Source organism: Bombus huntii, chromosome 2 (assembly GCF_024542735.1).
Source record: "Bombus huntii isolate Logan2020A chromosome 2, iyBomHunt1.1, whole genome shotgun sequence".
Classification (NCBI taxonomy): domain Eukaryota; kingdom Metazoa; phylum Arthropoda; class Insecta; order Hymenoptera; family Apidae; genus Bombus; species Bombus huntii.
The window spans coordinates 618,348-645,753 of record NC_066239.1 but is presented as its reverse complement, the minus strand read 5'-3'; the positions used below and the strand labels follow the sequence as shown (position 1 = coordinate 645,753).

Here is a 27,406-nt window from a genome sequence, read left to right as displayed (position 1 = left end):
AAAGAAAAAAGATGAAATAAATTCGTAATTCTACCGTTTAAAGTAATTATTATTTCTTTTGTGAAAATATACGTATAAATAGAAAATTTATAAATTTACAAACAGAAAAGATACAAATAGAAAAATAGAAAATGTGAGATGAATAATTGTAAGATTTATGGATATGAATACATCAAGATTCTATGTATATAAAGCACGGAAATTATACGTATATTGATTTAGAACGTATTATATCAACGAAACATAATCGTAACAATTAACGTTACGCCTAAGATATAGTTTGAGAACAAGCTTTCTTTCCAAAATATGTTTATATATCTGAAAGATGCGGTAACAAATTAAAACTGTTCAAAGAACACATGCGCGATGTCACTAGGGACGAAAATGTGGCAACGATGGCGACGACGATTCGCGCGTGCGATCTTGGCGCCTCCACTCTGGACTATTTTCTGAAGGAGGACGCGTAGCGGCTATGATGTGTTAAGTTCATAATGTCCCGACAATCCGTCTAAGAAACTCACCTGTCATGAAAGCTGATACTTGGTATTCGAAAAACTTTCGTTTATTAGTGTGTTCGTGACAGTACGTAACCTGGATGATTAGTGTTAGTTTCCGACTTATCGTGACATTTCCTTCCCTCCCACTGTCGATTCTGAGAAATTTCACATTTTCTATTTGGGTGTACTTTTTGGACCATTACAGGTAATGTTAGTATATACATTAAGTATAACTGTTTTATATTATCTTAAACGTTATTACTGAAGATTTCTATTCTATCTGTTTAAAGCTAGCAATAGATTTTATGGTCACTACTTGCATCGCATGCTGAAGTTGTCATGCAGAATTCCGCTCGCGATTACTGACAAAAACATGTTAAATACATCTTTAATGTTAATTCTATCAAATCCAAATTAAATTATAGCAGTACGCAACATTTTTCATTGAAAAGCATACTTTACTTGAATCGGTGAAAATATGAATATGTGTACCTAAATTAACGTTGAGGATAGTCTGTGAAAAAAGTAAATGTTAAAATTAATTTTTTTTGTTATATTATGATACAAATTTTGTAACTCGTACAACAATCAAATTTACGTTTCAGTAAATATCAACGGAACATATATATATATATATATATAATATAACATTTTATATATATATATTCCGACAGAATCTTTCAATTTTCAGTTTAACAAGAGAAGAATGTCGCGGAAAAAACATCTCGGTTGATTTCGATTTATTTAACTATAGATTAATATTATCAACATACTTCTCAATTTAGAAGATCTCGGTGTCTGCAAATGTCGGTGCAAAAATGTTTGCTGATAATAAATTACTGTTGTAATTGTAAATATAGTATATTGCAGCTATAATTCTTAGTGTCAGTTAGCACTAAATAACTATAATTTTTCCAGTAAATATACATATGAAATAAACATTACGAAATAAAAATTTGATATCATTCCCTAAAAACTTTATGAATCTATGAAACGTAAATACACTTAAGTGAACACAAAAAGTATTTGCATATCATTGTTTTTATTATAGCATATACTTATTACATAATTGATTAGTATTAAATTTCGTATCAGTTAGTAGTATATACTACTCTCATATGACTTCCAAAATTTGGTACTGTAAAAGTAAAATGCAGAATCTGATAGAAAATTGCTTCATTAGAAATAAAGATATGTGCAATGTTGCCATAGTTAATGATCATTGCAATATATATATATATTAATCCATATTATTATTATATATTATATATACTATTATATTATTATATACTATATATATATTATTTTATACTATACAAATTATTTTTCTTCGAAGAAGATAACTAGTAATAGTTAAATGATTGATAGGTACGATATAAATCGATCGATATGACTATCAGAAAGATTTGCGGTATCGGTGCCGGATATGTAGGTGGACCGACGTGTAGCGTGATAGCCTTGAAGTGCCCAGAGATTCAGGTGACTGTAGTGGACAAGAGTAAAGAAAGAATTGCACAATGGAACTCAGAAAAGCTTCCGATCTATGAACCAGGTCTCGATGAGGTTGTGCGTAAATGTCGCGGCAAAAATTTATTCTTTTCTACGGACATCGAGACCGCGATCCAGGAGGCTGATTTAATTTTTATCTCGGTCAACACGCCGACAAAAACATTTGGCAATGGGAAAGGAAGGGCAGCCGATTTGAAGTACGTCGAGAACGCAGCCAGAATGATCGCGGAAATTGCGACCGGGGACAAAATCGTTGTGGAGAAGAGCACAGTCCCAGTCAGAGCAGCGGAGAGTATCATGAATATTTTGCGTGCCAACCATAAACCAGGAGTATCGTATCAGGTAACATTTCTGTTACGAAAATTTACGACTGCATCAACCATGTCGGCGAAATCTTGATCGAATGTTTTTACTGCGTAATAGATAATTTTATGTAAGAAAAGCTGAGGTGAAGTAAAAAATGATTTAATTTCGCGTTCTAGACTCTTTTACTTAATGAGACTAATATTAATGAAATTTTACAAGTCCTAAGTAAATTGGGGATCTTGATGCAAATTTATATCTTTAAGCATTTAAAAAGGTGGAATCTAAATAGAGATTTCTTTCGTCCTTCAAATATTATAATGAATACTTTATTTCAAATATTTTATATATTTTCTTATATAAACATCTGCATGAGTTGCAAATTATTAATACATTCCCTTGTATAACCCTAACAATTTCGGTGATAAATCAAACGAGATTTTATCAATTCCATAAATTACAAATAGTCTTATTGTCCTATATCTTAAGACCGTGAAATTATAAAAGAAAAATTTATAACCTACGACTTGCAAATTCAGCAGAATATTGTTAGTTGGTTAATTATCGTGCAAGGCAGTTGTAAAATGCTAATTACTTTGATCGAAGTATAAATCCTTTCTTTGGAACTTCTGTTTCCCTTTCGTTGCTCTCTCTCTAGATTTTAAAGTCGTGTAGAATCTAGAGAGTAATGGGTCGAATGCCACGTGGCTGGCTTCCTGTACTCCTTTGTGTAAAAGTACTCAGAAGCCAAGATTGAACAGATAGATATGTAGTTTATTGGATTGAGAATCGAAGTAAAACAAGGGCAAAGGAAGTTTAGAACAGCCGCTTGTTGCCTGTAATAGAGTATTTTACTGTATCCTTTGAAGCTATTTTTAGGCTCGCCGCTCGCCAGATACAACTTTTAGTGCATGTGGATTAATCTCTTTTCCTTTCTGTTTATGGGCTATGCTAATGCAATTTAAATATCTTTTAAAATACTTAAAATATACTTGCTAGTTTAAAATTTCAGAAACATAATAAGAGATAAATTTCGAAATTGAGTCACGATTAAAAGCAAATATTATTGCAAACGAGAAAGTCAAATAACTGATTCTTTAATTATTCCGAATAATGTATCTTCCAAATGTAGAACCTCGATATGTCTCTATCGATAATTATCAGCTGTGTACGACCTTATATAAATATTTAATTCCACAGCTGTTCAATCTATCATTTCAACAATATTTTGAAATAATCGTTCGATGATATGCAACGAATAATATTCCTGATTCTTGCTTACGTCTATGATCAATATACATATTAACTGCCGGGCTTTGGAATTACCTGATTTAATACTTGATGAGTTCGAATCTGCTCAAGTGTACAAGATTTTCTATTCGAACTGCTTTTCATTCGCCACGTATCGTTCATGACCTTTTTTCTTTCTCAGCTAATCAGCCTTTCTATTATTTGTCACGTGTTCTTAGTTTCATCGCAATCGTGCAAGACGAGAGTAATAGGAAAGACGTAATCTCTTCTTCAGATCTTATCAAACCCGGAGTTCTTGGCGGAGGGTACCGCAATTGAGGATTTAGTGAATGCAGATCGCGTTTTGATCGGAGGTGAGGACTCACCGGAAGGGCAGGCGGCCATCGAGGAATTATGCAAAGTTTACGAGCATTGGATTCCAAGGAAGAATATTTTAACTACGAACACTTGGAGTTCGGAGTTATCTAAGCTGGTAAAAGCAGGAAATAAAACATTGGTTTATTGGCGAAACGATATCGTTGCTGTTTGCGAAATGCTAATTAACGAAATTAACTAATTTCAACGCAATGTATACATTGATAATATTAAAGACGGAAAAGCAATATTATTTATCAAATAAATGACAACGCTGCGTCGTCATGTTTTACATTTGAAATATCATGTTGCTACGGCACGTAGTCGAGCTTATACGTAAAATCATTATGTAATTATTTGAATTAATTGTGATTTTAGGCCGCCAATGCCTTTTTGGCGCAACGCATATCAAGCATAAATTCCTTATCGGCGGTATGTGAAGCGACTGGCGCGGACGTGTCTGAGGTGGCACGGGCTGTTGGCCTTGACTCTCGAATAGGATCGAAGTTCCTTCACGCATCGGTCGGATTTGGTGGTTCGTGCTTTCAAAAGGATATTCTTAATTTGGTGTATATCTGCGAATGTCTAAACTTACCGGAGGTAGCGGCCTATTGGCAACAAGTCATAGACATGAATGAATACCAGAAATCTAGGTTCTCCGCGAAAGTAATCGAGTCTCTATTCAATACCGTCACGGACAAAAGTATTTCTATGCTAGGCTTTGCCTTCAAGAAAAATACTGGTGACACGCGTGAGTCACCGGCCATTCACGTTGCTAAGACCCTACTCGATGAGGGTGCTATGCTTCATATATATGATCCCAAGGTAATTCTCATCGATGAGAATGTAATCTGTAATATGTACATTTGATTAATTACTAAGCGTTTTGTATCTTTTTTCTCTTATAAAGGTCGAGGAGAGTCAAATTATCGAGGATTTGACACATCCGAGTGTAACTAATGATCCAGAATACGTAAAAAGCAGGATCAGTATTTACAAAGACGCTTATAGTGTTACGAAAGATACACACGCTATAGTACTTTGTACCGAATGGGATGAGTTTGTAGTAAGTAACAATTGTAATTATTTTAAAAAATAGTTTTACGATTATCTTATGATTTATTATTTGTTTTAGGAACTGGATTACAAACGAATTTATATTAACATGATGAAACCTGCATATATTTTCGATGGAAGAAAAATTTTAGATCACGATAGGTTACAAAAGATAGGTTTTATCGTACAGACTATTGGCAAAAGGATTACGAGGACCGTACTTTCAAGGGCATGGGGAAGTCAACCTCAAATATAAATAAATATACGCAGGTTGTCATATGAGACCGAATTTATTTGATTTCATAAATATTTTAATTATCACGCGAATGGGTTTATAATCTTGTAAATTCCGAAATGTGCTAGATTTTATACCCTCCACGGAATAATCTTGACATAGAAAGTAGTATTTGCTTTCACTTAAAGTATTTTCCTTTTTTACAGATTCTGTGAAATAGTAAATTAGCTTATAATTTTTTCAAATTTACAAAAAATGTAGATTCACAAAATTTTGAAAGATCGAGCATTTTTGATGGAGCTTAGATTTAAGATTATAAATGTTGGAAGCAAATGCGCCTTTTTGAGAACAAGTATGTACCTAATATATATCACTTATTGTAACTGTTTGTAGTAGTGAACAACGTCAGTTGTATCAAACATTTATATATACTTTTTACATAATTTGATATGTAGATATCTGCAATTATTATAATTATGATGGTAAATATTGTAGCTTTATTCTTTTTACAAGTGGGCATTTACACGATCTATAGCGAAAGATCCTATTTTAAAAGAAACAAACAAAGAATATTCCTTTACTTTTTGTGCAATATATGTTACGCATATAAAACAAATACTGCGCGAGCGAGCACGGATGTATGAAGTTTTTGATACTAATTACATTACTTATTGCGATACACTATGACATTATAGGATACAGTACAATACTTACCAATATTTTAACTTAAAAAGATGTATTAGTATTTTCCATTATGTGGAGAATTATTGTAATTCTATTTTTTCATACTTCCATATTCATTTATTGCATTTTTGGAAAACTTTTCCTATAGTTTTCCATTTAATTTTAAATATTACGCTCTTATTAGATATTTCTACAAGTGTAAATAATTCGTTCTTAATGGTACTACTACTTTTAATGTTGTAATGAAATTGTTATGAAAGTTGTTTTCTGCTTTATTGTAGAGAAAATATTAGTTTCAAAATATTACATTCTTTTGTGGTAGTAACATTAGGAAGGAATGAAAAAAGTAAGCAATAATATCAATGTTATATTTGGTATATTATATTATATGTCAAATATATTTGATATATGTTTGATATCAAAATGTTTTGTATAATGTATAATATGTAATACCATTTATAAAAAACAGTCTTAGAAGATTAGCAAATTAAAATATTCATGATAATTTTACAAGAACTATTTCCATTGTATGTAATTACAGGAAAGTGGTATAAACAAATAATTTAATATTGATTTATTCCAAGCAACATAATTTACTTTTGTGGTTATATACACGAGATTTATAAATAAATGTTAACAGAAAGTTTTCTAATTCAGTGTCCTTATTGATTGTTTACGTTAATACATTAATACATTAATACACTTAGTATATACATACATATATATTCCATTAACATTCCTTAAGCGAAATAGTGTATACTATTTTCAAACAAATATTTCAGCATTCTGCTCCCTGAAACGAAGGACAATTAAAAGAAAACTTTAATTTGCAAAAAATAAGAAAAAATTTTTCTTTAATGCAAAAATTATTACTAGTATCATCATTATATATATACACATATTCAATTTTTATGTAAGAAATATATAGGTTTCAAAGTGTTATTGCTACATAAAATTATTGAGTATAAATATAATAACTTGAATATCGTTGAAGGAATTATATCATTAAACTTGTCAATTTTTTGCAAATTGATAATTTATCATGAAATTAATTCCGTAATCGATATACGAAATTCCGAATGAAGTGATATGAGTAATTAACAAAAATCCTTGAAATTCGCGGTGATGTCGATGTTGATATTTACGGCCCTGATTTGGAAGAGCGATGGCGCCGCTGAACGAACTACTGGTTGCAGAAGCAGAGGCAGCAGCAGTAGCGGCAGCAGTAAGCAGTAGCAACAGCACGAGTCGTTGTGTGTCTCAGTCTCGCCGTGAAAATTCGTAAGTGGTCCGCGTGACAGTTGTCTGGAGGTTACGTTTACAAGCCGGACGATGATGTCAAAGAGTTGGTGTCGCGTGATTCGCGCGAGATCGAACCATTCATCGAATTGTCAGTGAATCATTACGTTCGTTGTTGGTTTTTTCTTTGTCGGTGCAAGCTTCTCTCTCTCTGTTGGCCAACAGGGATAATAGGCCGGGCCTATCAGTACAGTAGGAAAATGGCGGCTTGCCTTGCGCGATGTAGACGATGAGAGGCAACGAGGTTCTTGGCGTGAAGCGCTTGAACACATTACGAAAAAAAAGTAACCTTTCGTTTTATTGTCAATTGTTCGCAGTGTAAAGTGTGTGGAGTTGGTGTTCGATCATCGGCGCGGTGAACGAAAAACACAAGAGAGAGAGAGAGTGGGAGAGGTTAAGAAAAAAAAAGGAGGGACCTTGTTAGCGCGAACACCACGAGTTACGAGATGAGAGTGAGACGTGAGGAAGAACGAAGGAAAAATAACACGAGAGCCGAGTAACGAAGAACCACTGTGCATTCAGTTTGTGTACGCGTGTGTGCTCGTATGAGAGCGAGAGGCGATCAACGGTGACAAGTGTTCCGTCGACGGGGAACTTGGCCTTAGCCCCACGTCGACAAGAAGATGATATTCTGGGTATCAAGATACCGCCGTGGCTACGTCGACCGCGATCCTCGTGTCGCCGTTTGCTGTCGTCGCCATTGAGCTGCGGCTGCTTTCGCGAAAATTTGTTTTTTCGCGAGAGGATAGCGAGGCCGTGGACGACGAGAACAACGACGAGGACAACAACGACGACGACGACGACGACGACGAGGACGACAACGACGACGACGACGACGACGACCGCCACCATCACTATCACTATCACTATCACTGTCACTATCACTATCGCTATCGCTATCACTATCACCATCACCATCATCACCACCGCAACCACCACCACCTCCACTACCAACGATCACAAGGAAAACTCGAGGGAAGATGAGAGGCGCGTGCGACGGCGGCATAGCGAGCTTTCTCGCTCTGGCGCTCCTCTATTTATTCCACACGTCATGCATTGTGGACGGTATGTAATGCTTCCATTGCCCGTCAGTTTAGTTTCTCTCTCATTCGTTCTGTCTTTCTATTTCTCGTTGCTTCTTTCTTTTACGGTGGTTACAAAAACTACTACAGCATATACATACTAATTACTTAGGTCCAGATATATTAGTTTTCGTATCATATAAATCATTCCGCAAATTTAAATATACAGAAAAATGATGATGATGTTACAGATAGTATTTTTAAAATTTGCTACTGTTTATAGCTTATACCATACTCGATAAATAAATTTGTTGAAATAAGACATTTGTTTCTCGAGAATTGAAAGTTAATCATGAAATTAGATAATGAGATGGTGAAGCTGGCAAAAAGTGGAGTAAAATCAGTTTGTCATTTGACAACTTTTTGATGAACAAACATTTAACGAAAAACTGTAGAACTAAAAAAAGGCTTCGCTTGAATATAAAGGCATGTTCCGATACTTTTTCTAGTCATTGTACATACGTAGTATATGTATTGTATGATCCTTTCTCGAGTCGATCTTTTCCTCCCTAATTTCATTCGTGCATCCGTTTCTACCTGTTTCTCATTCTTCTCTTCTTTCCGACTTCTGCCCGACCGTTCTTCCTGCTCTTCCCCTCTTTTCTTCTTTTTTTTTTACTTTCCGGACTACGTAACGTTGCGTAAGCCGTAAGCAACGCGGCATCATGCGCGAATACAGAAGGGCCGAATTAATCTTGTTGTACCGAGGCTTGTCGAGTATGCGGAAGGGTATATGTTTCATCGGCACAAACTGTATGAATATAAACTCCCTGTTTCACGCACAATTTATGTGGTAACTCCTTTTTTGCCACTATAAAGTAGTGTTCTGTTATAAAATTATTACTAACCTATTTCATTCAGGCCTCAGGTATAATATATTCTATATATGTTTACGTAAAAGCACAAAGAAAATCTGAATAATATTCACAGTCATTCTATAAATAATATTGCTTGTTATGTTAGATACACACTGTACCTTGATTTTTACATTCATTATTTGTAATTGTTAGATCATTTTTATGTCTTTGAAAAAATATTTTTTTCAATCTGAATCAGATAGTCGAACCGATAAATTAGTTACTTAAATGACAAATTAGAATATAAACAGAAATAATACTATGTCATGTGTAGTACGATATAATTTAACTAAAGATCAGTATAGTTGAAAATATTAACAAAATGCAATGTAGACGTATTGAAACTGAAGAAATTGTAACAATGTTTCTCGAAATGTTAAAATAATAATTTTATAAACATTTCTTATTGTTATAACTTAAACAATGTAAACTATCGAATTGTAGCATTCAATTTTGTGATGTAATGTATTAGAGGTTGTAAAAGTGAATTAGAATGAAATTTAAGTACAAAAGAATTATTATGTTATAATGTTAGCAATGATATGTAAATACTATTTCATCGTGGAAGATATAAAACACAATTGACAATGCAATACACTAAAAATATGATAGTGTATTATTTGATAGTACAAAGTTAAAGAATGCTTGGTTTTAACCAAATTTGTGTAAATATAATACATATATCATATGTAATCGTACTTTTTATGTAGATAATTCTTTAGAAGGGCAGTAAAAAATATCTAAATTATTATATGCCTACATATGTATAAGTTCTCACATATTCTCAGTAACATATTTCATCTTAAAGTCCAATATAAATAACGGCAGCTGAAACTAAACTTAATTCAAACTAAAAAATTAAGGAATCCACTGATAAATATACATGTATTAACTAAATGAAAAATTTATTGAAAAGACTAAAAGCCTTTACAAATTAATAAATTAATTCGTCTCTCATAGTTAAATCGTTAAATATTTGAATTACACGTAGAAGAAAAAATACTCGCTATTTTTGTTATGTAGAAACTTTCCCAAGATGGAAACTTGGTTTTAAAATCGCGGTACAGTAATTACTTACATGGTAGTTATTTTCATAACGAAGACGTCGATAAGCGGTATCTCGTGATTTTGAAATCCAATCGTCTTCGCGAGATACGTAATCATTCGGGTAAATTGTGCGTGCAATGTGTATGCAAATGATTGATTTTCCAATGTTGCTTGCTTCGTCGTGTTACCTCGACTTACCAGTCTACGTATGCTATGAATTTATTATTATTATAAACACATCCTTATAGTCAGAGCACGGCCTTTTAGCGCCACGTTTCGTTGATAGTTAATTAAGATACTTTACGATCAATCTCATTTTGTTTTTGCCTCTTTCGGTGTCTTGTTGACCTTCCTTCGATACCATTCACACTCGTCTCGAAGAAATTGCTGCCTCTTGCAACAGAAGAATATATATTTCAGGATACTTTGTTCCGATATTTTCATCGGTAACTTTGCAAATAATTTGAATCGCATCGGCGTAATATTTGAAGTTAAGAGACCCTGCAATTTTTATTTGATAATTTTCACTGTATATAATTGTATCAATTCGCCGTGTCAATTTGATAAATAGTAATTTTTATTTTGCAATGTGACACTTTAAAATTGTGACATTTGAACTTTGAAATTGGGAGGTTTTGCAAGCTGATATGTTTTCCGACTTTTTCAGATAAAACTAATGCATGTATTTGTTAAATTCAGAACTTTTATTTACGTACACTGACGGTGAAATATCTAGCATCTATGCGAATACATGTCTATGTGTGGTTCTGTTGTGTCTCTGTATTTTTGATACAATCTATGTGTATTGAATATGTATGCTAAAATTTTATGTAGATACTCAACTTTACTTATTTTACTATATGTACATAGTATAATTATACATGTATGTTTTTTTGTTTTTTTGTGGTTTTCATCACGTTTTTATGGAATAGAACAAGATTGTATTATAAAGTGTTATAAAATCTATATTTAACATAACAGAATTATATATTGATATTGTATTTTACTGAATTTACTGCATATAATAGAATATTACAGAATATTACAGCATAACGTGTTTTATTTTTGTTTTATTTTTGATTGAAATTAAAGCGTTGTACAATTTTTGATAGAATCTACAGGTTGTACCATGTCATATGTTTCGAATAAAAGTTAATCAGCTTTCAATCGGCTAGAAATGTTGGATAAAATCGGCTAAGAAATTTCAAAAAAATTGTTTTTTTTAGAAGAAGTTAAGGTCATCTTGACATTGATACTACATATAAAATGACACTGTGTATTTTTTACTTTGTACCGTTGTAGCCGATGTTAAGACAAGTTCAACGACCTACTTTACTATGACTGTGAAATGATCCTGAATCTTGAAATGACGATTTAATTATGGGAAATATTATCGTTAAAAATTGTCTTATTTCGATTAAATAGCACATTTCGAAATGGCGAGCCTCGATAGGATAAATATTATTAATATCAATAATATTGAATTAATAATATTAATCATACGCACATTACAAAAGCAACATAAACAGCGCGTAAACATATATACCTTGTGTAGTATTGCAGTATCTTTGTAAAAAAAGGTTTGTTAGCCTTCGAAAGATGGCGTGATGTTGATTTTTATGTCACTTCATTGGTTGTAATTTGTAATATTGTAATATTGTGTAATATTGAAAATTTTATAAATTGTGTTTAGTTTCTCTCATCATTGTATATGTTACTAACGTTTCCTTTATCTTTGTTATATGTCTTATGTTTTATACAGACATTTGTATGTAGAAATTAGTAACCGCGATGAGACAAAGTATCTTTGAAGTGCGAGTTGACGCGACGGTTAAATCGTGGCTAGATGCTGCGCGATCATACAGTCAACGTAACGGAAAAAAGTGGCAGTCTTCGATTGGCACGCGATAGAAACAGTCCTATTGTATATTTGATTATGTATACTTTAGGATATCGTGATTAGATTATTTTCAAAGTTTTTTTTGTTTATTTTCTTTTTCTTGCGGTATCCCGATCCTTACTGTATGTGTACATACATACATATATAATTTTTTATTATTCTTTTAGTCATAGTCGTGTTTCCTATCTTTTTATAAATTATCAGCAATGCTTTTAATTATATATATATATATATATATATATATATATATATAATATTCTATATAATAGAAATAATATTAAGTCTTTGATATCTCATAAATAGTGAATTTGTAATACTAATTTTTATAATAATTACTATATATATATATATATAGTTCACTATTTATGAGATATCAAAGACTTAATATCATTTCTAACTAAACTACATTCTGGAATTCGAGGATAAATTGCATACTAATTGATCCTACAAAGTGGAAATTTTTTTGTATGTCAGTTTTTAACACTCTTGAAAACGTTAGATAGTATATTTACAGTATATTTACAGTAGTATATTTACATGACAGAGAAAAATAATAACTGTAATTTCATAAGGGAAATTCTGAAAAATTTAATTTATTTATATCCAAAAATGACCTCTTATACGTGAAATTCTCAGTTCCCTGCCATGTCACAACTACAAAATTTACTCTATAACCCATGCTCAGTGAATGAATTTGAAGTTATTTACTAATTTTTACTTTTTATACATATTTTACAATAGTCATATTTATCATTTATATCTATTTTACTTCAATCGACTTCATTCTATTGAGAAAGAAGCATTTAGCACAAGTCTCACTTGCTCATCTTAGTTCCTGGTCCACCAAATTATTTCTAAAATAGAAAACGATATCTAAGGTATTAACAAAGAAATCACATGAAGTAAATTGAAATTAATAAAATGAGGTATTGTGCACCTCTTATGTTTTGTAGCAAGTGTCCATTCTTGAGTAGCTAAAATTGCAAACTCGTTAACAATCATTTGTTAGAAATTCAAAATTTATTATTTTTACAAAGTTTTATTTCACGTAACGTAAATGTAACATAGGCATTCAACTTTTTTTTTAATATCAGAAGTGAATAATATCCAGGAGCTTGATAAAAGTGTTTGTCTATTGTATTTATGTTACATCGATGCTGATGTTGGCAACTAAGTGATTACCATCTAATGACAAAATCCGCAATCATTTAGTTGCCAACCCAATATTACAATTTAGCCTTGGGTATTATAAAGTAAAGCGTGCAATTTAATTATTTCAATTTACAATAAAGAACGCAAGATCGAGCACTAGTTTGTTTATGTAAGGAGTTTAGTTATTGAGCAGTTTTAAAAATTCAGTGATTATTGTTTTTAAGTTTAACTGACAATGATTAAGATTAATAGCTAGTTTGTTTACGATTAATACGTATTAATTGTTTTTAAATTTGATTATTATTGTTTTCACTCTTAAATTTAAATGACAATTATAAAAATCGATAGTTCGTTTATAATCTGATATAATCTAGTATAATCTTGATTACAAATTACTATTGATGTATGAGTATGGGTGATCAAATTCTATAAATAATCCTTGAGAAAACTAATTATTCTTTAACTAATTTGTGATGAAAAGCGTGAGAAAATATTTGTTCTTTCAAATAGAAAATTTTATATACAGTTGATTACATAATGCTTTTATTGAAATCTCAATCTTTTGTAGATAGCTTTTAAAAAAATACCGATAAAATTACATGTAGTTATTCATTTGCCTCGCCGCTTTTATAGCAATACCAGCATGTCCTCCGCTATATCTGACAATATACAATATACAATATAAATTAAATGGAAAAATTTGTGGACAAGATCACTGCCAAAAGATTCTCACGTTTGTAGAATAGAACTCTATTTCAAAATGGATTGAATTATAACAAATATTTTATATCGCCCTTTTTACATGTTTCGATTCTTCACTGTGTTTTACATTAAATTTTCTCATTTATTTCTTTTCTTAGAATACTCTCTTTTATTAAAAGTATACTAATACGATAAGAATATGACGAATAAAGATTTATTTTACTCTATGATATAGTTTTATAAGCATATAATTTACTGCAATGCCTTTTTAATCATCCTTTAAAACCAAATTATTGTAAAATGTTCTTCTTCTTATTATCGTCTATTTCATTTTGCATAGGTTGCATTAATATTATATTTCTAATCTCTATTTACATTAGTTACGTTCTTTTAAGGTTTTCTTGTTTTTATGTTAAATTATAAAGTGTTTTTACTATTACTTTATGTTGCATTACGTGATATAATGAAATTTCATTTACGAATAAAGTGTATTAAAAGTATATTAAATATATTCATTCGAAAAATAATATAACGCTCTAAATATCTCTAACGTTATGCAGTTCAAAGTAATTAAAAAATTTTCCTGATCAAACATCTGGAACGTGAAGCTATTGTGTATTCAGTGGTACTGGTACACAACTTTCACCAAAGATGCATCCGTTGTGAATAACTTTCATTCACTCGATTATCGACTTTCGTTCGTGCTAAACAAGTTCAAAAAACCATTCTATTGTATACTAGGAAAAAATTGAGATTTTATATAAACTTTCTTCGTGTAAAAATTAGCTTGTTTAGAATCATAAAACACAAAAGATTTTATATGGAACTCCTTATGCCAATACATGATCGATAGCATGAATGTGCGAATTTCTACTATTTCAGTAAAAAAGGAAAGCAGAGCTAAATGTCCCCTTCCTTTGTTTTTAGATTATGGTTATACTTTAAACTCGACTCATGATTTCCAGAATTATTTGATTATTTTACGTTCGCTTATGAATTTTTAGAATCCATCGAATCGCATATTTATGGTTTTGATATAAGAGGAACGGATATATACTGCTCATGAGTATTATATGTGGATACTTTGGTCGATTTGTATTAACAATACATGTATATGAATGTTGCTAAATATATGAATTAATGGGAAACTAATGATTAAGAGATCTTAAGATACTTATTATTAGTAAATGCTGAAAAGAAAACAAGATTTTTATGGAATCAACAAATTACGTTATATCATACTAAATTGAAATTTTCCACTTAAATCATTACTAATGCTATATTAAAATTAAATACACGATTCCTCAAAGTATTAAGTGGTTAATGCTAGAATTAATCATAACAGTCTCGCTACGGATTTGGAAGACTCTTCTCTTATCTTATGTACTAAGTATTAAACAAAGTGAGAATCATGAAAGCTCTTTCTAAACAACGAAACTATTCAGAAATTTTTGATATTTACAGTTCGATAATTCGAATACGAGATAAAATTGTTCTGGGACTTTCTATTCTTAATTTTGTAAATTATATCCTACCAAAAATAAACAAGTGCCTACATATATTTGAGCAGTAGTGTACAATGGCATATATGTACATACATAAATAGGAAAAGTTCTTATATCAAATTTAATTTATTTTATAACTATTACTTATAATAAGAATTTGAAAGACGATTACATTTATAATACCTCAAAATATAAGAAATGCATTCTCGAATCCTACATTATAAAACTAAAACTTTTCATAACACGGTCAGAGACGAATTACAATACAGTAACCATTCCCCGATTTATATTAAAACATATTTCATATTTGTAGCTTTATTTGCAAGCCTCTTTGTATTTATAATACTTCGAAGTGTAAGATGTATATTTTCAAATTCTATATTATAGAAATAAAACGTTTCACAATAGAAAATCTGTTGAATTTACGATCATTTTCTTATTTACGTACATATACAATACTCGTCACTATATTCTTTCATCGATCAACAGAAAACGCCATGATATATCTTTATCACTGTCTACTTATAATGTACACGTGGAATAAGTTTCAATGTATAAACATTCTTCATTATTTCCCACGACAATTGCGTAATCGTATAAAGATAGATGAAGAAATATGTATGTATAAAAAGAAGGATGTACGAAAAGAGAAAAAAGATGATGAAAGACGTGAATCAGCTGATTGGTTATTATACGAACATCATTCCAATCAAGTAACACATTACTATGTAAAAAAGAGTCGTTTGTTTTGCATATATATATTATTATTATTACACACACACACACGCGCGCATACACATACACACACACATTCACGCGTGAATCCGGCCTATAGAATGCAAAATTCTCTCGAGAATACATTCTACGCAACCGTATTGTTGAATAGTAAATTAGGTCTAAATACAAATCGCGCGATCGCTACGCGACCAATCACGAATCTGCGTTATCGGATAAATTACATAGTGAACGGTCACGTTACAGGGTTATTGGTCACTTGACAATTCCTTTAGAGATGATTTCCGGGAAGTATTTAATTGATAGAGAATATCGTGAAGAAATTGCTCGATCGATGTCTTAGCTAGCTACCTGCCTTGTATTCGATGTTAATGTTAACTTATGGCGAGATTACGACATATTCCTTTTCTCTGTTCTCTCTCAGTGTTTCCCTGTTCGCCTATTTTCCTTTGGTCTACTGTCGGCTTCCTACATAATAAATGTCGCTTTCAGTCATATTTAGACGTTTCGTTTTAGTTATTTTAAGTTCAAAGAAATATTTGATCGATTGATTGATTTAATGATTTGTTTGCGTAGTATCAGATATGGTATAGTACTACAAGTTTTCAACCAAAGTGCAATTTTACTGCATCGCATCGTTACGATAAAAAAATTTTGATGGAAATAAATATAAAGAATTTCGAGAAATAGAAATTTATCGCGATGTAACGTGTATAGTGTAAAACATTTTATAAAATACAATACAATACGTACTGCGAGTAGAAGAAGAATTTTATTAATGTATAAGTTAGATATATACACTGAAATAAATCTATATTTGGTCAGAGAGATCTTTGGCAGTTACTATATATATATATATATATATATAGAAGTCTCGATTCAATTCAAATTTCAAATCTCGTAAAATGATATTTCAAATAGTACAGTCCTTCGAAAATTAGTAGACACATCGCCTTTCGTAAATTTCGACAATTTTTCAATTTTATGTGTTACCTGAATCCTTTTTACAATATTAAAGTATATTAAAGTAATATTAAATTAATTAATTAATTAAATTAAAATTAATATTAAAGTGATATTATTAGTGAAATTTAGAAACTGACACTAATAAATTTTCCTGTTTAATAGTAAAAAGAATGATAATGAGCAAAATTAAATTTTGCAAACTATCTGATGCTTCTATTCGACGTAAAATTCTACAATCTACAATCTATAACTTATTAATTTACTAATGTTATTAGTAAATTACTAATTATTACTTACTTACTTAATTATTTGCTTAACATAAGCAAACGTAGATTCCAAGTAAATGTAAAAAAATATTTGCGATGTTGTTAAAGTTTTCAGTTTATGGAATTGATCAGTATGGTCTCTAAATATCTCAATTATCAACCAAGTAAAAGAAAAGAAATTTTTTATAAATCACGTACATTCAATGTTAAGATTTATAATAAATTTGGCATTGGTCATGAATAATCAGAATACCTGTTCGTGTGATTTCCTTATACGAGTTGAAATTTGAAAAAAATATTGCAAAAATTATTGAAAATTATATTTGAAGAAATTCGTAACGTTGGTACGCGAGATTCAAAACAGAATTTTTTGGATAGAAAATGAATCAGGAGAAAGAAAGGTCATTGACATCTATACACAATAGATAATATTTTAAAAGATTGTTAATGGCATGAGAAATGGAGAAACAACAGGAGAAATAGCGTTCGAAATGAATGTAAGTGATTCTACTATTATTCGTCATTTGACTTAAATTGGAAAAGTAAGGGAAATGGACAAATGGGTTTTGTATGAGTTAATTAAGCGAGGCACAGACGCAGAAGCTTCGACTTTAGAGTTTAGACAAGTGTCAGAACTCGTCTTGTTACTTGAAACAAATAATCAGAATTTGTTTATAATTTATTTGTTTTATCACTAGCAAGAAAAATTGTTGTTATTTATTAAAATATGCACATTTGTTACACTCTTCCTATTCTGTCGATCTCTCATCTACGAGTTGTTTACTTTTCCAATCAATTTTTGAACAATTTTTTAACGAAAACATTGTCTCGGATAATTTTTCTAAATAATTTTTAAACTCCAGAGGGAAGAATAAAGAAAAATTTTAAATATACATAGTATTTATTCATCCAAGACTTATATATTATGATCATTTCTTTCCATCTGGTCTTAATATATACGTATGTACTATAAGTACATAGTTGAATTTATTGGGCTATATGTATAAATATGTACACCATACACTGACTGTTTAAGGTATGTTTTCACGTGACAGTAAATCGTGACTTTTACGGTCATGATACTAAATGTTACGACTTTTGTCGTCATGAAAACTACATGTCGCATTGTTGTGACATTGGACTCGCTGTTGCAACGTTACTCTTACGAAATCAAAGTAGGCTTTATTTTCTAATGACATTTTACGTTAATGTTACGTATGAAACTTGGTGAAAACCAGAGTGTTGTATTATCGCGACAATGCTCGTTCTTGTGCAATAAAGCGAACGAAGAACTACGAAGCGAACGGAGAAGTAGTTAGATAGAGGTTAAGGAAACACGGGGGAAGAAAGACGTTTCGATGTTGTATCGTTCTTATCCGAATACGAAAAACGTCTATGTCCATGTCTATGAAATAAAATATGTAGATACACATTTTAAAAGTAGATTAACGAAAAGCGAAGAATGATGAAAACGCTACGAAAAAAGTTTAGGAGCATACGAGCAACTTATAACACAGAGGTAGAATTAAAATTACAATTAAAAGTTCTAAGAAAAGTGATAGAAAAGTGGTAGAAAAGAATAGCCGCAAAGAAATATTACGCTGTACTAGACCTGTGTTGTCCTACAGTGCTACGGTCGCAACAAAAGCCGTGACTTGGGATTTCCTATGTGCGTTTGCCGCGCCGTACGCGTTTGTACCAGAGGCAGTCTTTCGTTTTAATAATTTTAAGCATGAAAATAATAAAAAAATTAATAAACCAAGCTTACTGAAATCAAATGATAAAATGTTCACTATCTTTTATCTTACATGATTATCAAGATGGAATACAGAAATTTCGTTATCGTACGGAAATGATTGATACTAAGTTCTCACAAGATGCACCTTCATATTACGGTCGATGCCAGACAAGTGACGCGACATCGCAGTTGCGACTGTTGTGCAATTGTGCGATTGTCGCAGATGGGCGATGCGATGCCACCGCGATTTTGCACTAAGCACAATACGTTATGAACGTAGCTACTTATTTAGGAATGTGCGGTAGTGGCGTACCCGATGATTGTTGATGTACTGGTGATTCTTGACGCCGAAGTAAAACGAAGATTAAGAATAAAAAAAATTGTGTTTTCGGCTTTATTTTTTAATTATTGACAATTAAAAATATCCCTGCACGCGAGCAATACTCCTTACACGAACGAAAGGAGGTCGGTCTAAGCGAGGAGCGATCCTCACTTCGAGCGGTATATGAGCGGCAGCTCGCACAAATTGTACAGAAGAAGATCATGGTATTCAGAGACGTAAACAACCTGTTCTTTAGCCTGTTCAGTCCCCAGATTTAAATCCCCTCGATTTTTACTACTGGGGACACATAAAGATGCAATACGGCAAAATTTTAAGCGAAGAAGGCTTTGTGTTTGCAAAAGAACGGAGGACATATCGAACGACTATTGTAATTTGTTGTATTTTTTGTGGACATGCACGGCCGGAGCTATCGCGGTGCGTGTGTGATTTCGCTGTAGACACTCGCGGAAGCGAGGGATTAGAGGAAACATTAATTCTCTCTACTTGGGCAGTTTTCGATATGCTCTTATCGATTTCCACGAGTAAGCAGGTTTAATGTTCAATCTACCACTTCTTCCGCAAAACGTCGCGCGGAGTTGTTTATGAATACCATGATTTTTTTTTCTACAACTTGTACGAGGTAAGCTGTCGCTCATGTGTCGTTCGGAGGATCGCTCCTCGCTTAGGCTGATCTTTCGTTCGTGTAAGGACGTTTGCTCGTGTGTAGGGATATTCTTAATTGTCAATAACTGAAAAACAAAATCGAAACGCAATTTTTTTATTCTTGATTGTCGTTTCATTTCGGTGTTAATCAATTGCGTAAAATCAGTAGCCGAACATCCTTACGTAATCGTACACCTCACGAAACGCGTAGCGGTATTCTTATGTTTACGTTGTCTTTGTCTTTTATACATTAAATTTGACAAATTAATGGTATAATATCTACTAAAGTAATAGTCTGTCGTTAAATGCGTCCGTACCTTTTTGTAGAGAATTTCCAGCTGGGTCGATCAATGTTATAAAAAATATACCAGTGCCATTTAAAAAACAGTCTCCTTGATATCTCAGAAAATATAATTATATAAAAAAATAAAATTGCATTCCTCCCTTGATGAGTCCCGTGAAATGCAATACAATTTATTTAAGACGTTTTTCGATAAAACAAACCAACCAATAGGTAACAAGTTATTTTAGTTTTTTTGATAGTACTACATACTATGACAGTAGTACATACTATATACATACTTCTTATTTTGTCATTGATTCACCCTATATTTAATAAGTTCAAAAGGGATTCTTATAGTTAATGATTGCAGTAGAAAGACATAATAAGTTCATTATTATCGATCTTTTGATTTTAACGGAATCGAGAACAAATATTTTTTTAAATGTAAAATTGCTAAAAATAAAAAGAATCTTAGCTCCAGTCAAAGGTATGATTATTACTATCGTATTTTCCTGTTAAACACTGAATTATTTTCTATAACTAATAAGAATTGCCACTGTATTTTGTACATTAATTTTAATGATATACTTGCAAGAAATTCCTCAGAAAATAAGCTTAGGTATAACACCCTAAAGTGGAATACATACATGCTCTATTTTGATAGCGTCTCATATGCACGAAGAGTTGGTGTTGGATGCTACGCAAAATTATGCAGAACGGCGTTAAACGTTCGTGTTTAATATCGCCATGTACGGACGGAACTCTCGTTTCGTTGGTGGTTTGTTACCAGTTTGCCGTTCAACTCGATTATATGTAGTTGCTCTTGTTGTGGCGAGTTTGCGTAGTATAATCGGTCTTCCTCTTCACGAAAGCCCGTTCGTGAGGAAAGTTCACCGTAACGTTTGTCTTAGTTTGATCTGTACTCTACTCAAGTCTGCTCTACGTATTACGTTGAACAATGTCGCGTGTGTAAAACAATGTCATCTTAATCTTCGAATCGATATCGTTCGTTTGGCTGATAATCTAACTCTGGAAACAATTGAAACCTACAGAAGATCACGATAAGGCATATTATTTTTACATTTTTTTCAAAAGAGTAATTGTACAATTTATTTTACACGAAGATTATGGAAGAAAAACACGATAATTACATTTTTGCTGATTTTTTGACTCCAATGTCATTTTAGGATTAAACAGAAGGATTTTAATACGACAATTGGAAACGGAAACATTCTGTTAAGTCTAAAGAGGAAGTCTAGAGTAAATCTTTCAAAAATAGTTGATTAGTTGATGAAATTTTGTGGAAACCAAATATATGTACATTTAGTATAATTATTAAGACAGGCAATATTTTAATATACTCGGTATTTTAATAGTACGAGTATGAAAATATGTTTATAATTTTGAAAAGTACGAAGGAACATATACTTGCAACGAAAACCAAATATATAAAAATACAACTTTGGTAACGCGGGATTGTTCGACAACGTATTGAATTTTAATACTGCTTCCGTATAAAAAAATAGGAAATGTCATTTATTATATGCTTTCATGTAAACTCCATATATCATTCTTACAGCTTTCAAAACTCGATATATGTACTAGATTAATTTCTTTTTGATTTCACGGTTAAATATGTATTTTTCCATTTTTATGATTATTTAAATTGATTGTTATAATTTATAATATTAGGTATACATTTGATTGTTTACAACACTTAATAAATCTGTGATTTATTTTTCGAAAGCTAAAATATCGATAAATTTCGTTCTAAAATAAATTACCCTATGAATTTCTTATTGAAAAAATTTACATAGCCGCCGATTGTTGGAGTCTTTGTCATCGTATCATTTTCATATACACGCATACGACATATTTTTAATGTCTTATTTATTCCTAAATTTAATACTTATAATATTCCTATGAATCGATTACGTAAGGATTTGAGAAGAATACAAATATTTTTGAATCAAAACTCGTGCATAATAATTTTGCAAATTTGATATATTTAAAAGGTTCATATAAAAGGAAAAGAGATTGGTAGCAGCGTAATTGGCACTCCGAGTGCAACGGATCGTTAATTATAAGCTAACTCGGGCATCCTTGCAGAATCAATGTTCATTTTAATGTGTATTATCGCTCCGTTACGAGTTACGAGCCGGGGCTTCGGCAGCGCGAGAGGCCGGCGAGAGTATTTTGGGGCTTTAGGGAATACGGTTGCGGTGTGTTAGCATTAACACTAGCAGATATGTATATAGACGAACCTGGCGCGAGGTCAGCGAGTCAGCCGCAAGAGGTTGTAAGTTGGAATTGCGTGAACGAACGCGATGCGAAATTGGCGAATCATCGAGACAGGCGGCGTAAGCAAACTATTTAACTCGACGCGGAATCGGGGAGCCACTCGATTAGAAAGATTCTCTTTTGGATCGAGACGCGCGAATGAATCTGATGCGAAATCAGAGGATCGCAGGGAATGTTAGTAAAAGCTTCCTAACTAGATTAATAAGAATTGACTCGAGCAGTAATGTCGTATCTTGTAGATAAGTTCAATTATGTTATAGTTGTAGAAAACTGTAGAGAACACAACTGTATTTATTGCAAATAAAACATTGTTATAAGTATGTATGTGTCGCGGATAAACAAGCATAATGTGTATTACCTTAAAGTTTAGTCGCACGGTTTTGACGCATTGGCAATGTCTTAAGATTTAAAATTAAGAGCAGTTTCAAAGCGATATCAAACTCAATTTAAACTGATTCGTAAATTCTGACGAGGAAATCCGACGATTGACTGGAAGGGAATTTTAGCCCGATCTCACTATACGACTATATTGACTGTTAAAAACGTGACGCGAAGTAGCACGACGATACTTTTCATGACGTCCTCTCTGTTCTGTCCGAGGAGCGTGATTTATTCAGCTCCTTATATACCATGAAAAATCTCCAAATTTTCGTGGCAGGGGTTGGAGGATTTATCGTATACATATGGAAACCACAACGCCTCAAGAGTTCTGGGAACGACACCCCCGCATGTATCGTACACGCTTTGCGTTTTATCTATAAAGTACAACCGCTGCCGTTGTTCCTTCATTGTTTAGATTTAGATAAATGTTTAAGAGAAAGGCGTTTCTGTTTCCTGAGTGCGCTTCAAGGAATTTGAAAAGTGCAGCAGGAGACAAGATATTCTCCATCTATAACAGCTGGCTTATCAATATCCATCAACTCTATATAGTTGCCTGATAATATCAGAGGATAAGAGTAGATCAAAGATGTTCATTACAAATATATCTTATACATCCTACAATAATTTAAAAGTACATTTATTATTTTGTTCCAAATAAATAATGATTTATCTCGAAAAGTTTCAGAAATCATCCCGAAAGAGTGAATTTTTGATCTGGCCCACTTTTTGGAATTTTTTGAACATGTAAATTGAAAGTTGTCCTGGATTGTTCAACTTGCTCTAAACATTGTTCCAAAGTATTATTTCGCTATTATATCTAATTTAAGAAATAATATGAAAAGCTGTATTTATAATAGAATGGATATTTCTCTACATTGTAACAAAAATAATACAACAAAGGGAACACGTAGACCTGACAACAACCCAGAACAAAAGTTTGAGCTAGCATAAGTACAAGGCTGACTGCTTTACTTTTGCATCGACGCTGCCTCCAGACGACATATTATCAATTTTCTCGAAAATGAAAGTAGTCGAATCGAGAATAAAGTATCGTATTCTTGTCCTTTCGGACGGTACACGCGTTTGCTAGTGAGATTAATTTGTAAAAGAAACTGCGAAAAAAGCTTCCGATTTTTCTAACACTTTGATCTACGGTAACTAGTGAAGATGAAACTTGGATCGGAGAAACAAAGATATTTTTCAGATTAGTTACTATGTAAATCATGTATAAAAGAAGATTAACATTTTGAGCAACGTCTTCCTATACATATAACTGCTGTGACGTCCTCTTTAGTTTTCGAGGTATCAATAAAAATATTTGTGATACTTTTACCTTGGCGCTAGGTTCATGTGTGGATATGATTATATTATACATGTGCTTGTGACGTGATGTGTTTATACGTCTCTCGTTTCAATTTGTAAAGACAGGGAGAGAGGAAAAAAATACAATTTATTTTTGTAGTAGCTCATCTATTCGGGAGTATATATATTGTACAACTATATATACCAGTAAATGACAAATTTTCTTTCTTTGATATTTGGGTTAGATAATTGAGTTTCTTCGTAAAAGAAACTCTGACAACTGTGGTCTTTTTCGAATAAATATTCGTTTATATTCATAATTCTGGATAACAAGATATCTATAATAAAATACTCCATAGCGCTTACCGTTTAATCAGATTAATGTAATGAAGCCAAACCTTATTTTTAATTGTAATGTATGTCAGGCATATATAAGATAAATGCAATTACTGCCGTAAATAGGTGCAAACAATAAAGAGCAGTGAAATAAAATTTTGAACCCCAGTATCTGCCTGACTTCACCCGCACCACGTATATTACCACATTTTTCCCACATCTTCAAAGAAACGAGTTGGGACTCTCTTTTCTCTCTCTCTCTCTCTCGCTCTTTCTAAAATACCTTTCGTGGTCCTTCGATGAGAGGATTAAAAATTCTTCGCTAGACCATACTATACTAAAACAGATCCGCACGAGGTTTGAATTTACAGAGGTGGTTCCATACGAAACGCTCTGGCCATAGGAAGGGTCCATAGTCCATAACGGATCTCGTGGGCGCGCAAAAAACGCTGTATGGGGCTCGGCATGTTGTGAATCCCATACAGGTGGTATATATTTCCTCGAGTTTCGTGGGACTCTACGATCTGTGTCCGCTGCGGCCAAAGAGGTGGTCTCGGTTCGCGAGACCATTCGCTGTGGGCGTGCACTAATGACTTGAATTAAACTTGTTTCGTCAGGTCGTACCACCTCTCCGAAATCATGTGTTCTGTTGATCCACGGAAAGATATTGTACACGTGATTATATATTTCCGCGAATCGACTAAATTTCTCGATTGCGTCGTTTTGACTCCTCTTTTTATTCTCGTAGCTTAGATTAGGGTATGACGGATATGATACGAAATGGGGAATTTCGTTCATTTTTATCTCTGTTAATGTATTAGAAATTATTATATGATTCAGTTGATAAAAATTGAAATTCTTCATAAACGAATACTAAATTATATAATAAAAACTTTAAATTAAAGAACGAATATTACTATAATGTTAATATTTGTTTGCCACATAATATATTCTGCTATAATATCGCTAGTAACCTTATAGTTAATACAACATTAAATTCCAATTAAAAAATTCCAATCAATTACGATTTTTAATCGTAAAACCTTTTTTTCATTTTGTGCGATTTATAGAAAAAGTAATCCTTTGGCATAGTAAAAGCTTTGAATAATTAATTACAATTGCATATTTACTTACTTATTAAGTAAAGTAAATAATTACTTATTAAGTAAAGTTTTTCCAAATTTCTTGAATTTGTTTGAATTCTATTAAGATCATACACATTGTATTAACATTCATACTCGTGTGTACATATTACATACCCTGTGTTTCATGCTCCATGCTGCGTGTACGCAATTGTATTTACTCTGATAATTAATCTTAAATTTTAGTATATTGTATCTTATATAGAAAAATATCAGAAAAAGTTTCAAATATCGAAAAAATAACGTACTATCAACTGCCATTTTGATAGTATCTAATCAAAGAGAAATCAAATATTTTGCGATTGGACTATCGTATGTCATGTATTAAATGCTAATCATAAAGTATACATAAAATTTTGGGAAAGGAAACCTTGAAATCCCAGTGATGGTGAACTTGTCTTGATATTTGTTACTACAATATGTATGTACATATTTCGACATACAGCTAGACAGGTTCGAGTGAAAAAAGAAGGTACATGGTACGATCGAAATGACGTGCGTCATCAGTCATCAAGCACGTGATAAATTACCGAGGAGATAATGCTTCCATCGTTTTTCTTAGTAAATCGAGTTGCACTCGAAGCGACGTTTTTTTTAGCTTGCCCAACTTATTACGAGGAATTTAAATTCGAGTTCATTTAAATTTAAATAGTTGCGTAAATATCTTTGAATCTTATATTTTCTGCCAGAGAATATTGTAAAATATATTTGAATATATTTGAGTATCACACATGCAAAAAAAAAATTGTTACGCTTTTAATATCTATTTAAAAAATTGCAAGCATTGAAATATGTCGCGATATGCGTGAGATTTAAAAGAATAAATTTGTGTAACGCGTTAATGTCAGAATAACAAAGTTTGATATCTTTGTTATAAATTTTCTTGACATTGAATATGTATGATTCATAGTAGAAGGAAGAGTATGAATCATACCTATGTGTGATTCTTCTCATTTAATATAGTGGATGATAATTCACCATCACGATAAAACAAAATTTAAAGGGTGGTAATAGCGCACCAAATTCAAACTTCAAACAAATGACATTTCATATGCATCGAATGCGTGATATTCGGTGGCATTCAACTGGTTTACCATTGTCAATAAAATTTCTTTCTTTTTTTCGTTTTTCAGGACTGTTGAAGTGTTATTGCGATATTTGTACGGACACCAATCACACGTGCGAAACCGATGGTTATTGTTTCGCGAGCACCAGCTTGGAGAATGATATGACCACATATGCCCGGAGGTAACGTATTTGCATGTGTATTTAGCCACGACAGTAATTTCTCACTGACCAAAAAAATCAAATTCTCTTTAATCGCCGATATGTCGTTTTCAGTCGACAAAGGTTAATCTTTCGAACGATCCATTTGTTTCTATTGGGTTTACGAAAACGATGATTTCGTTCGAAAATCGTTTTGATTTTTTAATTCTTCGATATTTTGACAATCATGAATAAATTATTTATATGTTTCTATCAAAATTGAATATATGTTACATTTATATTGAATTGGAACATGTAAATGACAATTCAAA

The 27,406-nt window shown here is 32.1% G+C and overlaps 2 protein-coding genes across 10 annotated transcripts in view; both read left to right on the top strand.

The window, feature by feature from the left end:
* Positions 1-451: 451 nt before the first annotated feature.
* On the top strand, positions 452-6,541 carry LOC126873502 (UDP-glucose 6-dehydrogenase). 2 transcript variants are annotated; one of them, XM_050634433.1, is made up of 7 exons: positions 452-702; positions 1,866-2,348; positions 3,835-4,032; positions 4,293-4,739; positions 4,825-4,980; positions 5,050-5,240; positions 5,412-6,541. In XM_050634433.1, the coding sequence occupies exons 2-6, from the start codon at positions 1,887-1,889 to the stop codon at positions 5,224-5,226; spliced, it is 1,440 nt and encodes a 479-aa protein (XP_050490390.1). In that variant the 5' UTR covers positions 452-702; positions 1,866-1,886; the 3' UTR covers positions 5,227-5,240; positions 5,412-6,541. The 2 variants fall into 2 exon arrangements, with proteins under 2 accessions (XP_050490390.1, XP_050490379.1); XM_050634422.1 differs by having other exon boundaries at positions 453-702; positions 5,050-6,541.
* Positions 6,542-7,111: 570 nt separating this feature from the next.
* The window catches only part of LOC126873472 (TGF-beta receptor type-1-like), a 79,455-nt gene continuing 59,160 nt past the window's right edge, over positions 7,112-27,406 (top strand). For 5 of the 8 annotated variants that reach the window (XM_050634379.1, XM_050634359.1, XM_050634351.1 and 2 more), the window contains exons 1-2: positions 7,112-8,253; positions 27,002-27,116. In XM_050634379.1, coding sequence (XP_050490336.1) covers positions 8,169-8,253; positions 27,002-27,116 — 200 coding nt within the window. In that variant the 5' untranslated portion in view covers positions 7,112-8,168. Of the gene's footprint in view, positions 8,254-27,001; positions 27,117-27,406 lie in introns of those variants that run through there. The other 3 variants (XM_050634370.1, XM_050634399.1, XM_050634408.1) reach the window with 3 other exon arrangements.

Bases quoted from the DNA above. Each gene is read 5' to 3' on its own strand.
- LOC126873502 (XM_050634433.1), top strand. From the start codon at position 1,887: ATGACTATCAGAAAGATTTGCGGTATCGGTGCCGGATATGTAGGTGGA. The intron at 4,740-4,824 runs GTAATTCTCATC...TCTCTTATAAAG, and splicing joins TTCATATATATGATCCCAAG to GTCGAGGAGAGTCAAATTAT. The intron at 4,981-5,049 runs GTAAGTAACAAT...TATTTGTTTTAG, and splicing joins CCGAATGGGATGAGTTTGTA to GAACTGGATTACAAACGAAT.